General features: G+C 41.1%; 1 protein-coding gene and 2 non-coding genes across 3 annotated transcripts; 1 reads left to right on the forward strand and 2 right to left on the reverse strand.

The window, feature by feature from the left end:
* Positions 1–122: 122 nt before the first annotated feature.
* On the reverse strand, positions 123–5,254 carry fdps (farnesyl diphosphate synthase (farnesyl pyrophosphate synthetase, dimethylallyltranstransferase, geranyltranstransferase)). Its single transcript, XM_076280905.1, has 10 exons — positions 5,171–5,254; positions 4,593–4,742; positions 4,198–4,338; positions 2,805–2,885; positions 2,311–2,433; positions 2,041–2,129; positions 1,759–1,831; positions 1,558–1,635; positions 1,293–1,427; positions 123–956 (listed from the first exon to the last, which is right to left on the reverse strand). The coding sequence occupies exons 1-10, from the start codon at positions 5,171–5,173 to the stop codon at positions 756–758; spliced, it is 1,074 nt and encodes a 357-aa protein (XP_076137020.1). The 5' UTR covers positions 5,174–5,254; the 3' UTR covers positions 123–755.
* A 1,886-nt stretch (positions 5,255–7,140) lies between these two features.
* trnap-agg (transfer RNA proline (anticodon AGG)) lies at positions 7,141–7,212 on the reverse strand. The gene has a single exon. It is a non-coding gene; the product is annotated as a tRNA-Pro (tRNA).
* Positions 7,213–10,170: 2,958 nt separating this feature from the next.
* Positions 10,171–10,252, forward strand: trnas-aga (transfer RNA serine (anticodon AGA)). The gene has a single exon. It is a non-coding gene; the product is annotated as a tRNA-Ser (tRNA).
* Positions 10,253–13,797: the final 3,545 nt, after the last annotated feature.

Below are 13,797 nucleotides of genomic sequence, written 5' to 3' on the forward strand. Positions count from 1 at the left end.
TACTCTTTTATTATTCCGTTTAAAATAGCGAGTTCGTGTTGCATTGATGTCATTGCGGCACTGCTCTGATATTCAACTACAGCCTGTTATATTGTTTGTTATTAGAGGCACAAAAACAGAGCAAAATTTAGTTTCTTTATTAAAAGCAGCATCTATGATTTACAGCACTTTTTACAGAAAAGGATGACAATCACACACACACATCACCACTTTATCTGAGTCTTCAGTAGTCTGTGGTCTCTTGTTGCCAATTCATGATTCCATAAACATTGGTTTATTTTTTACAAATGACATTAAATTAGCTCCATTAAAATACAGTACAATTCCCCCATTGGCAGATATATAAAGTAATTTGAAAAACTCAGACTTTCCTTTCATAAAACCTGGTTCAGAACAAACAGAAAAATGCAAATATTTCTTGTAACGTTCACACAAGTTCTTGAAATAACACGTTATTTCAGAGTGATATTGATGCAAGGTTCATTGCATAATTCTTCCTCTTACAATCTCACAGGTCCCATGGATTCCATAGGACCCATCATACTGTATGGCTGGTTGGGACTAGTAGCCTTGGCCTATACTAAAAAAACAAATAAACACTACCCATTCTGTCATATGTATAGAAAGTAAATATGATTTATACAGACATTTTAGAGTACTGACATTTTTGTCAACAAACAGGCCTTTCATCTATGTATGTCTTTTACCAACACCTACATCATAAACCCTCCAAGCCAAGTCCACCACAGCTCTCTTCACTTGTTCCTCTTATAGATCTTCTTAGCGAAGTTGAGGAAGACTGCATGGGGCAGGTTTTGGGCGTGGCACTCGATGAGCTTTAGGAGCCGCTGGTAGCTCTGCTCCTCGTACTCGTGATACTGCATGGGCATCTCCAGCGTATCATACAGCGCCTTCACTCTCTCCACACTCACTGCGTCGCTGCGTCCGTAACACACCTGGGCCAAAAGGCATCACAAACGCACAGGTTTAACATGTGGTCAACAATTGTAACCCAATACACTTACCGAATATGTCAATTCTGTTTAATTGAGTCCTGAACACCCTAATGCTGTTATCTGATTCCCACATACAATATACCATTTAGTTGATTTTAACAGTCTTAGACACTAGTAATAATAAATTGGATTTATATAGTGCTTCTCATCTGCAAAGACAGATCTCAAAGCACTTTTTCGCTGCTTAAAGTATGACGGATCATGGTGAGCGCATGTGTCTTATGTAGTGTTTCTATCATCTGCATTCGTATTTGTGTCCCTCCGCAGCCACCGTACCTCCAGCTCTTTCCTCTGTTCAGGGGTCATGATCCCCAGAGCCGTCACCACCAGCCAGCTGCATTTGTTGTCCTGGATGTCAGTGCCAATCTTTCCTGTCACCGCAGGGTCGCCATAGCAATCCAGATAGTCATCCTAGTGACGATAAACAAACTCTCTCAAGTCATACAGGAGAACCCACAAAAGCTGAGTAAATGTTTCGGTTTTGTATATCAACGGAGTTCAGCAAAGGGTCTAGAGATATCTATACTCTATAGACCAGTACCTGAATCTGAAAAAACTCTCCCATTTCCAGTAAGATATGCTTAGCATTGTTGTGTTCAACCTCATTTTCAATGCCAGCCTGTGGATTAAATAACAGACATTTAAACTTTAGCTTTATTGCAAAATCATAGTAACATGTATTGTTGCATGCATGCGTGCGCACACGGACTCACGGACACACACACACACCACACACACACACCATGTACATAGCTGCGGCCACAGGGAGGTAGAAGGAGTAGAATGCAGTCTTGTACTTTACAATGGCTTTATACCTGAGAAAGACATTGATGAGGAAACAGGATTAGTTATTACAATAAAGTAAACCATTTCAAACTGCTTCTTTCAGCACTCCCCAAAACAGAAAAGCACACACAAAAACTAACACACACAAAATACATTCATTACTTTCACTTGCAATATTATATTCTTTGGATAGATGAAAGAATGGCTTTTATAGTCCTATAGTGCACAGCTTCCTCACCTCTCCATACTGAAGCGGTTCAGGTCGACTTTATGAGGGGGAGCGGTCATCAAGTCCAACGTCTGTCCTAGTTCTGTCTGAAAGGAGGTCTAGAGGAACACTGAAGTATTACATCATCATCCTATACACATGTCCCATTCCCTGTATTGCTCTGGATGGTTCATTGTAAATGGTTATGCTGTCATGTCATACTACATCCCACTCATGAGGATTTCTGGTATGTGTGAACAGACATGGTTACTATTACATTCATCTATGTGTGAGTCTTACCTCTGTGAAGAGCTCTAGCAAGTGCACATAGTAGGGCTGCCGTCTGCAGTGCCTGCGCAGAATACGATAGATAGCCCCCTCAAGAAGGAACGAATCATTGATTGCGTCCAAACCAATTCCGTCCTGATGGCAAACACATGAGCAGCCGTTAGAAGGCCCCTGATCATTTAACACTAGTGGATTAATTAAACATCTATTACAGTATGCAAATCCACTCTCTGCTTCTGCTGATGACATGCTATTTTTGGTTAATCCCTGACCTTAAAGCAAAATTAGTCACTACTGGATGAAAATGTGTGACTGCACAGGTGACGCAGAGATAACAAGAGGAACTAGGGCCTTACATAAGTGCCACTTGCAACTTCATCTATGATACAGTATTTGTCATCACGAAAACCAAACACACTAAGGATACTCTACAAGCAACCCCTCCTGAAAAAAAAAACCCTGAAACCCTCTTTCTCAAATGTGAGAACAGAGGTGTACGGTCTTACCCTCTTATACCAACAAGGCTGTCCTCTGCGGGTCAGTGAAGCGTCCATAATGTCATCTGCCACCAGAAAAAAAGCCTGGAGCTAGAACAAGAGGAAGCAAAGTGGACTGTGAAAGAACAAAAGGAATAGAAGACACTTTGCCTGTTTGTGTGTGTGTGTTTGAGACAGAGAAAGAGAGAGAGAGACATGCACAGAATAGAGTATGAGTCTGCATCAATGAGACAGCATCCAACATGTTCAAACTAAGCATCAGGCAGAGTTCTGCAACGGGTCGGGTACCCGCATAAAAGTTGCTAAAATGGTGGATTGTGAAACTCCTAAAATAAAACATAAATGAAAAATATGCGCAACATTTGTATGTCTAAATTACCATTATACCACATCGCAAATATGGGTTTTAGTCAACGACAGGCTAAGATCTTTGACTATCCCATCACTACTGCGACTTGAATTTCTTCGATTCATCTCGTAGTTGGAGTGTTGCCAGCATAGGCACAGGCCTACATATAGGCTACCTATTATTTGTGATTTGACATGCTCAGGTTATATTTTTCTTGTAATATTAATAGGTCTATTTGTGTAATGCTCTGATGCAGCAAGCTTTGGGCTATGGTTTGTTATTGTAAGATTTAAGTAAGTATATACTTATATACTTAAGTATATATACTCTATATATACTCTTTTGATCCCGTGAGAGAAATTTAGTCTGTGCATTTATCCCAATCCGTGAATTAGTGAAACACACTCAGCACACAGTGAACACACAGTGAGGTGAAGCACACACTAATCCCGGCGCAGTGAGCTGCCTGCAACAACAGCGGCGCTCGGGGAGCAGTGAAGGGTTAGGTGCCTTGTTCAAGGGCACTTCAGCCATGCCTACTGGTCGGGTTACAAGTCCGAAGTGCTAACCAGTAGGCCACGGCTTCCCCCAATTTAGCCCTAATGCGAAATGTTAAAGAAAAATGCACAAGGAACCTAACCTGACTTCATTCCGCTTAGCTTCACTCACATCCATCTGGGACCTCTTCCGTTGAGAGTGATTTCTGCACCAGATTTTATGGTAGAGCCAATCAGGACGCAGGGCGGGAGTTTCATAGATGTGACATAGCGTAGAAACGACTGTGAGACTGTTATCAGCGTCACGGGTTGGCTTCGATGTGAGTGGTTGAAGTAGCACATCAATAGATGACTGACAAGTGGCTTATCCAATCATATGCAAGCATGTTTTGATTAGGCCCAGCCTTCTGAAGCAACACTTCAATGGATTGATCCCAGATGGATGAGTGGAGCTAGGCGGAACGAAATTCATCTGGCGAGAGTCAGGTTACAAGGAACCACCTTTCCATTCATTTTCATAGACAAATATATTTTGCAGTGATGCTTCCATCCTCACCAGTTCAATACACCACCCAACCAACACTGCACGCTGAACATCATCGGCGGTCAGTTTGGCTGGAGGGACCAGTTCTCGCAAAGAGCCAATCACAGAGAGGCCTCGGTTCCTTTTGCCTCCGGGCGCATTGTAAAGCAGCACCTGATAATGACAGAAAGAGGAAGGTCAGATGAGACAGAGCATGCTCACACTGCAGCGTAACTGTCTTTTTGTTCACTGAATGTAGCCAATAATATATTTCTCACATATTTCCAATTGATTTCATCAAGACCGTTGTTTCTTATGCACACTGACAGTCAGACCGTATGCCAATTTAGAGGCATAGAGCAAGAAGCAAAATGCAACTAACAAAGTGTGCTTGTGACAGTTTATCTTATGGTGGCAACTTCGACTACCTCTCTGAGTCTGTTGAGTGCATCAGTGAGGACAGGATCGGTCATGTCATCCTCTGTGAGCTCGGACACCAGCTCCTTAAACTGTCTTTCGAACAGCTGGGCGTCTGTCATGCCCTGATGCTGGACACCGTTACTGCATCTGCCGTCTCCCTGTAAAAAGAAAAGGACACTTTCAGACGTGTACTGTTGTTTTGTTTCAAAGGAAGTTCGTCGCAAGTGGCATATCACCTTGCAAAAAGTGAATTGCTTAATTGCTGCAAGACCAGTCGTCAACCGACAGCAAGTCAATGTTCGAAATAAAAAACAACACAACGCAGGGAACCTATATGCGCAAGGTTAGCAGTAAGCCAAGTCTATTTACGGATAAAGTAAATGACTAAAGCATTCAGCACAGATCACAGTCACGGATCACATCGCTGTAAATTCAGTGAACCGATTATGAGCTAGCAACAAATACCCGAACTGTAAGACACTAGCTCACTAGGCAATGCGATAACATCATGCTAGCATTGTAACATCACCCACATTCTGCTAATATATTCTTCATGTAATGACTTGTAATGTAATGATCCCCTTACCATGATTGTCGCCTTCAAGAACAGTAATCGTTCGTAGTGCAGGAGTAGGCTACAACTGTATGTGCCAACTATGATGGTGTTATACCTGTCATGCAATTTGTGCGACAGCCCACATGACAGAGTGTCTTCTTAGGAATGTAGTTTTCGTTGTACATTAATCCGACTTCACGGGAGCACCTTCAAACTACAAGTTCCACAAAATACTTCTGTGTAGGAAAGGCACGGCACAAAAAGCTTCATATGACATTCCAGGTTGTCATTGGATAACGCCATCGAACGAGGATTGGCTTCAGAATTGTCTGCCAATGCAAAGGCTTTGGAGGTGGAGCTGAATGTCAGGGGACTATCGAACTGTTTTCTGCGCCTCTCGTCTAGAGGTTACTGTCCGTGACGACACCACTGAAGAGTCAATCTTTGTGAGGCCACTGAATTAATAACTAACATGGTTATTAAAGCAGAATTTCTGTATTTGATGGAAAAATGCAAATGAAATGCTATTTAAGTCTCATTTGTTAGCTAGTATATCACAACATCCACAGTAGGCAACTTACAGTTTTTTCTGAATGCTTAAACACATTTTTTGTAACTATGGCTTTTTTTGCAAAACTCTACACACAAATGGCAAAACCACTCACTGAGTTCGCAAAACTAAAAGCACAAACACTGCTTTGCACTCCGTTTGCAATTTTGTAACATACACTTTGCACAACTGTAGGCACAATGGCTATTATTTACACTATTTTGCCAACCCTCTGGCACACTTTCTCATGTGAAAACTGTTTTAGATAATTAGTTCACTTTGCAATCAGCCTAAGCACTATAAATAAGCCACAGGTAATGTACAATGGGTACAATGGAGTGAGCAGGAAGAGTGAAAAGAGAAAGAAATAGGCCTTTTACAGACAAAAAAACAGTCTACATGTGGGGATATTGTCATGTCAGGCCTGGATACGTCATTCCAGAATATATTTTTCCCAGTGCCTTGGACTATAGGACATTGCATGTGATGTAGACAGAATTTTGAGAGAGACGACCCGATGTAGACTGATTTGTTTTGTCTCAGTGAAATGCTATTTTGTGTTTTGACTTGGAAAAACACACTTGTGTTTGTTTTGATGTGTGTAAATAAACACTAATACTTGAAGTTTGGATCCCTGTATGTTTACAGAACTATGACAAAAGTATGACCTCAAACTGACATAGTTGTGCACAGAGAAAGTAAAAGCCAGATGTGTTTTTTATTCATACCATCAGTGTGTTGTTGGCACATTGTGTGCTTACTATTGTGATGGCTTGTGTTTACTGTTAGATACGAAAACACAATTTTTACGAAGGTGTGAAGAGTTAAGCAAGGTGTGTTAGCTTTTGCAAGAGAACTACAATGTTTTGCTGATTGGGTGAGAGGTTTTGCCATTTGTGTGTAGAGTTTTGCAAAAAAAGCCATAGTGACAAAACATGTGCTTAAGCAATCAGAAAAAACTGTAATAGTAGAGGCAGGCTACAACACATCAGAACTTGGAAAAAATATACTTCTCTGGAGAAACTACATTTTTCCTGACATCAACACTCTTAGGCTACTGTTTCAATATAGCCGAGTGATTATTTTACTGGCTTGACCTGACATCAACATAAAAAGTATAGTCAAGTTCCCAATAAATATTACAGAGCAGTAGCCTTGGGTCTATATTATGTCACTAAACCGGCATTTTGTATTTCATATAACTGGTATTTCTAACACACTCTACCTCATTCCATGTCTGATAGCAGGTCGATCATTTTGATTCTTCATCTCCATCTAGCCTAGGCTACTTGTTGTCAGAAGTAGTCAGATTATACTTATGGACTAAGCAGACGCTTCAGTCCTAAACAGGTTATTGGTTATGTGTTTGAGAATTCTGGCGATGGCACTGTCATTTATTTCCATGTATGTGATTTATTAGAATCCCCTGATTTGAGTCTGAGGCAAAACTGGGCTCGTCCGGGATTTGAACCCGGGACCTCTCGCACCCTAAGCGAGAATCATACCCCTAGACCAACGAGCCATGCCATTATATAATAAGATTAGTGTTCCCCAAAACTTTTTTTTTTATCGCGTGGTATAGATACATGCTATGACAAAATAAGCACATATGATACTACTGAACATAAAAGTGACAAAATGACAGGTTTCCATGTCCCACTTCTTTAGAACTTAAAGTAGGTTAATTTAGGCAGTATACATGCAATGACTTTGCATCTTTTTTTCAAAGGTAAAATTGACATAATCAGACTCTGCTCAATTAATTCAACATGATGTCAGAGTTACGGCTACGAAACACTCGAAAAACAGTAGGCTACAGAATCTCAGCTCTTCCACGTGTGGCTTAAACACTCTACCTACCAATTTCTTCAGAACTGTTTTTCACCTCAGATGTCCTTCACATTGTAGGCTAATGTATCATTGCTGTCTGGCACTTTTCCTAAGTCACTGAAAACTTTTGAAAGCCGCTCGAGAAGAATAACCTGGATGCATGCTAAACAATTATTTCAGGCCCATATCATCTACCTTTTATTGCAGGGACGTGCACAGGGGGGTTGCCCGGGCAACTCGACTCAAGTTGCCCTTCCGAGGGGAAAATAAATAAATAAATCGTACAATGGATGCAGAATTTCACGTAGGCCTAGATAAAAAAAATCGCAAAGCCTCATTCACTTCCATTCGGGCGCCGAAAGTGAAAGTCAGTAGGGCAAACTCTGTTTACGTTGCTTCAGCGCTGCACGCGACCGGCACCTGAGCGGAGCCTGCATGAGCGGCAGAAGGAGATTGTAGCGAAACCACGTTGTCGGAATAAGTGAGTTTGTGATGTAGGCTATAACAAACGAACGATCGTCATCAAGTTTTATGAAATGAATTCAAATCTTCATAAATCCAGGCTGAGTTTGCCACGTTTAGCCTAAATAATCAGACAGATAGCTCGCAGACAAGCAGCCCGTTACCACATAGGCCTAGCCAGTTTTGGTAGGCATTAGGCCAGGGGTAGGCAAACTGCGGCCCGCGCACCAAGCACTTTCATCCGGCCCGCCGAGCATTTCATTTGGTTATCAGGTTGCTCGCTATTTTTTTCCTGTGACAGAGACGACATAGCTTTACCGCAAACTGCTTTTCACTCTTAGAGAACGTTTACAATGTCAAAACATCATGTTAAATAGAGATGGTAGACCTACTCTTAGTTATCTCCTTTGCAGCAGAACTAACTTCAACATTATGCTACTAGCCTACTGTGCGGCCCGCCGGCCAATTTTCAAAACCCAATGTGGCCCTTGAGCCTAAATGTTTGCCCACCCCTGCATTAGGCAAACTAAAGCTAGCCTACATGTATGCTGATAGTTTCTCACATTTTGTTTTAGCAAGTAGAATGAATGATGGAAGTAATGCATCACATTAATTATTTTATTCAAAATGTTTAAATGCCTAAATCCTATCCACTATTTTGGCTATTGTTTGAAGCCAAGATGCCCACTGAAAAGAGGCGGATTCAGGAGAGGGAGAGACAATTCAGGGAGGCAGCAAAGGGCAGCACGTCACTGCTAGCCTGGTCCTTACCGCCTGTGACTACGTTTCTCTTCGTCATACACGTGCGAGCAGATGGTAACACCAGGCTACATCACTGCAGGGTTGTCTGCGAAAAAGCCAACCAGCAGGTGAGACAGAAACTTTCTGTGATAAAGATGACATGACACCGTGTAAGCGAATTGATTAATTAATCAGACTCGTATTTTAGCCTACTAATGGCAATGTTTCATAATTACATTACATTTAAGATGAGGAGCAGTCACAAGCCTCCAGAACATGAGGAAAATGTGGACCAGGAGGAGGCACAGAGGGCAGGTAGGCCTAAGTGATGATCACCAAATATAAGATGAGAGGACCATGCTAGAAAGTACAGGGTTAAAGAGCTGCATGCTAAATAATTGTAATCTAAAAAAACATAGGCTATCATTTCAAAGATCTTGCCTGAGCAGAACATATATACCACTAGTGGGCATTAAAATAATAATTATAATGGAAATAACAATAATATGTAATTGGTCAGATGATGAGCCCACATTTGGAGAAACCTATCAGTGACTTGATAGGGATATTGATGTTGGTGATTTTCATGACTCAAGTCATGTTTTTCTGTGTTATTAGTTAAGGTGATTGAGTGCTGTATTTCATTGTTTTACTTCTATATATATAGAAGTGTATATATTTTAATAAAGACCCTGTTATTCTCAATCCTTCATATAGCCCGTGAGGTTTTTTTTTTTCTTGGGGGGGGGGGGTGCCCTTTTTTCAGGTCAGAGCAACTGCCCCTCAAAATTCCTGTGCACGTCCCTGTTTTATTGGCAAAATGATTGAAAAAGTAGTCTTTAATAGGCCTAACCACCTTTCTAACATCAAATGGGTATTTTGATTACTTTCAGGTTTCCGGGCAAATCACAGCACTGAAACAGCTGACATAGCCTACGCCTCAATACAGATTCAGGTAAAACATCAGTCCAGTGCTACTGGACCTTAGTGCAGCATTTGACACTGTTGATCACAATATTTTACTACACAGACTAGAACACTGGGTTTGATTTAAAGACAGTTATTATCGGGCAGTTGCATGCTCGCCGGTTTGGGCGCTTTGTCACGCTGATCAAAATACCAATTTCATTGACCGGCTTCTTTTCACAAAAGGCGAAATATTGATTGGAGTTCACACAGTTAGTAGAATATTACTGTAGCCTAGACACTGGATTTTAGGCGTAGGCTACATGTAGCCTAAACTGCTCTCCGACAGGAACGAAACCACTATAGGGCGGTTTCACTCCCTTTACGAAATGGTTAAAATGTTTAGGCTATGTTGATCAATAGCCCTATACTGCCGCCTGTTGTTGTCTTCAAATGGGTGTACTCCAATCAACCGTGAAGAATCAGAATTATTTGGATTGTAAAATGATTTTATTTTTTGCGTAGGAAATATATTTTATATGTTGTCGTGGCCGAGTGGTTAAGGCGATGGACTAGAAATCCATTGGGGTCTCCCCGCGCAGGTTCGAATCCTGCCGACAACGTAACATTTTCCGCAACATTAGAAATATAAATTATTGTTGCAATCGCGCAGCAACCTGAATAAGCACAGTTAAAACCTGACGGTGGAAGAAATTTTATCCTGTCTTGTTACAGAATTAGGCTACCTAATCATGCACAGTTTTATTAATTATTTATTTGCAACTAGCAAGAAATATCACACCTTTTTTGCTTAGGCCTACATTGAATGTTCTTTCTATAATAACTTTTCCGTATCCAACATTGTAGACGGCATCACAAAAGGCTACTAGATCAGGATCAAATGCACTTAACTTCCTGAAAAGTCATATGGTCAGATCTCCATATCGGACGGAGACCACTAGGTGTCAGGATTTACCTGCACCATATTTAGAAGCTGGGCAAGCCTATCGGTGTTTCAGAAAGTAAGCATCTGTCGGAAAAGAAGATTTACAATTACAGCCAACCCCCCACTCCCACTCGTTTCATATTGCATACGGTTTTTGCCCATTGCTTGAACACTTTTTGCACAACTTTGGCTCATTGTGTCAAAACTTTACACACAAGCGCACAAGACACAACACTGGGAAATAAATCATTCACATCTATGTCAAATTGAAACTCTGCTATCAAAACCTAACAATCCTTTGTCAAAATGTCACTCTGATGACAAAATGATACACACTTGCATCATATACACTTTCAGATTAGCAGCAACACACTAGTGTACTTTATATAAAACACAGCAGTCTAATTTTCACTGCTTTTCTTCAGTTTATCAGTTAGCATTTTGTGAAGCTCAATGCAACACTTACAGTTTTTGTTATGTTTTTTTTTCTTTTCAACAAAGGTTTAGACAAAAAACAAAAATGAAAGTACTGTAAGATTAAAAATGATACCAACTCTACTGTACACCACAGTACTATAGTACATTACAGTAAATGCAGTAATACAAAAAATACTGTAAAACCAAAAATACACTATACTGTAAAACAGGCTTAGATGTGGTGGACTCTCTGCCCAGCTTCCCTCATTGTCAGGCCATGATTTATCACATGATCCAAAGTTTCTCTAATATCAACTGAAATATTGTTCCGTGCATAGCCTCTTCAACCACCTCCTACTCCCCTCTCTCTTTGTCTTCCTCTTCCTCTACCTCTTGCTCTCCCTGCCTCCATGCTTGCAAAGTTCTCAAAATGGTTCTGAAGCCTATTTGTGGCTGGCTGATTGGTTTTCAGTTTTGTAAGTAAGTATTTTAAAGTGTGTGTCTAAGTGTTTTTAATCACCCAATGTGTTTTGTATTTTGAATAGATGTGTTGTCCCAATGGTTCCCATGCGATTTCATTTTGAACGAAGTGTCTTATGTATGAAATAGTGTGTGTAGTGTGCAGGAGCAAGTGTGTTGCAGAAAGGAGCAAGTGTGTTGCAGAATTGCAACTAAAGTGCAAAGCAGCGCTTTTGTTTAAGGTATGGTTACATTGTGTTTAAGATAGTGACAAAAGCTTCAAGTTTTGTTACTTTGGTCAAAGCATGTGTCTATATGTTCAAGCAATGGGCAAAAACGGTAAACAAAGGTTTTCACAACAACCAAAATACTGAAAGGTTACAAATGACATCAACTCAATACTGTACATCACAGGACTAGCCTATATACTTTACAGTACAGTACAGTAAATGCAGTAACACAAAAATAAAACAAAAATACACTACTGTAAAACAGGCTTAGATGTGGTGGACTCTCTGCCCAGCTTCCCTCATTGTCAGGCCATGATTTATCACATGATCCACCAAAGTTTCTCTAATATCATCTGAAATATTGTTCCGTGCATAGCCTCTTCAACCACCTCCTACTCCTCTCTCTCTTTGTCTTCCTCTTCCTCTGCCTCTTGCTCTCCCTGCCTCCATGCTTGCAAAGTTCTCAAAATGGCTCAACTGAGACCTATTTGTGGCTGGCTGATTGGTGTTCAGTTTTTCAGTATTTTCAAGGGTGTGTGTGTGTGTGTGTGCCTGCATGCATGTGTGTGTGTGTGTGTGTGTGTGTGTGTGCCTGCATGCATGTGTGTGTGTGTGTGTGTGTGTGTGCGTGCCTGTGTGTGTACATGTGCCAGTGCGTTTGTGTATACGTATGCCTACATGTCTACTGTGTGTGTGTGTGTGTGTGTGTGTGTGTGTGTGTGTGTGTGTGTGTGTGTGTGCATATGTGCTGGTGTGTGTGCATACCTGTGTGTGTGTGTGTGTCTGTGCTTGTGTGTATGTGTGTGTGCCTGCATGTGTGTGCATGTATCTTTATGTGTGTGTTTAGTGTGTGTTCATGAGTGTGTGTGTGTGTGCATGCGTACAGTCAGTAAATGTACACATATATTAATTTATTGTATGGTCCCCCATGAACGGAATTCCAAGAAACTTGACATGCATTCAGAGGGTGTCATAATGCAGTGTTTTTAAAACTTTTTTGAGCCACGGTACATTTTTTACATTCAAAAAATCCTGCGACACACCACCAAACAAAAATGTAACAAAATTACAAACTGTAGCCTAAGGTGGGGATCACATTAGCCAGCGGCAAGCGGCAGGTTTCCTATTGTTCTCTATGGTTCGGCAGCGGAATGGTGGCAACGCTGGCGTAACGCTAGCATTGAACTAAAGCTGAGCGTTGAACTTGGTTCAACTTTCAAAACGCAACGCAAGCGTATTCAATTGACAAACCGTTTGTGTTGCTTTTGAACGAGATAAGACTTATTATGGTCTGAGCGTTGCGTTACGTTTGCCGCTGGCTGATGTGATCCCCGCCTAATACAGCAAAAATAATGACAATTTGACAGACTCCGTCTGTTTACAGTTCAGTTCAGAGTCTGTTTTTTGTCCTTTTCAAGTAGGCCTATCTATCGCTGTTTTACATATTTTCACCCATAGATATTAGAAAGCTAGATATCGCATTGTCCGTCAAGTTATATTAAGGGACTATACGATATTTACCGGGGGGGGAGGGCCGGTCGTCAGGGGGGGGAGGGCCTAAGAGAATTTTTTAAGCCAGGGGAAGGCCCAGGAGAATTGTTTTGGCCTGGGGGGAGGGCCGAGGAAAATATTTTTTTCCTGATCCATGATATTTTTTTCCCCTGATCAATGATCCGTTTTCGATATTTTAAAAGGTTTATAGGCCAAAACATGATTCACGTCTCTTTGACAGAGTGGACGAGTCCAAAAAGTCGCAACCCTACCTGAATCTCCCACAACTCCCCTCGTAAGCTTGCAGGTCACCCGCGGTTATGAGTCATAAACCAAATATTTTAATGATATTCGGGTCATTTGCGGGCGGGTCAGTTAAAATTAATTAAATATAGCCTATATTTTCTACAAATAGGCCTACTTAAAATATCACGAGAAGGCTAGCATCAATACAGTAAAGCATCAATACAGTAAGTCAACAGTAAAGAAGCTGAAGACAGTATAGGCTATGGGACATATTGGGAAAAGTTCTTAAAGAAGATGACAGTAGTACAAGTTATGGTCTATGTAGGCCTACTTCTTGCGAAGCCATTCAGCCGAAACGGGCAGCCTGCAGGAATAAATC

Source organism: Alosa pseudoharengus, unplaced genomic scaffold, assembly GCF_046254945.1.
Source record: "Alosa pseudoharengus isolate Yale_2024_CS ecotype anadromous, Long Island Sound unplaced genomic scaffold, YU_APseudo_1.1 YU_APseudo_1.1_scf_12, whole genome shotgun sequence".
In the NCBI taxonomy this organism is placed as follows: Eukaryota; Metazoa; Chordata; class Actinopteri; order Clupeiformes; family Clupeidae; genus Alosa; species Alosa pseudoharengus.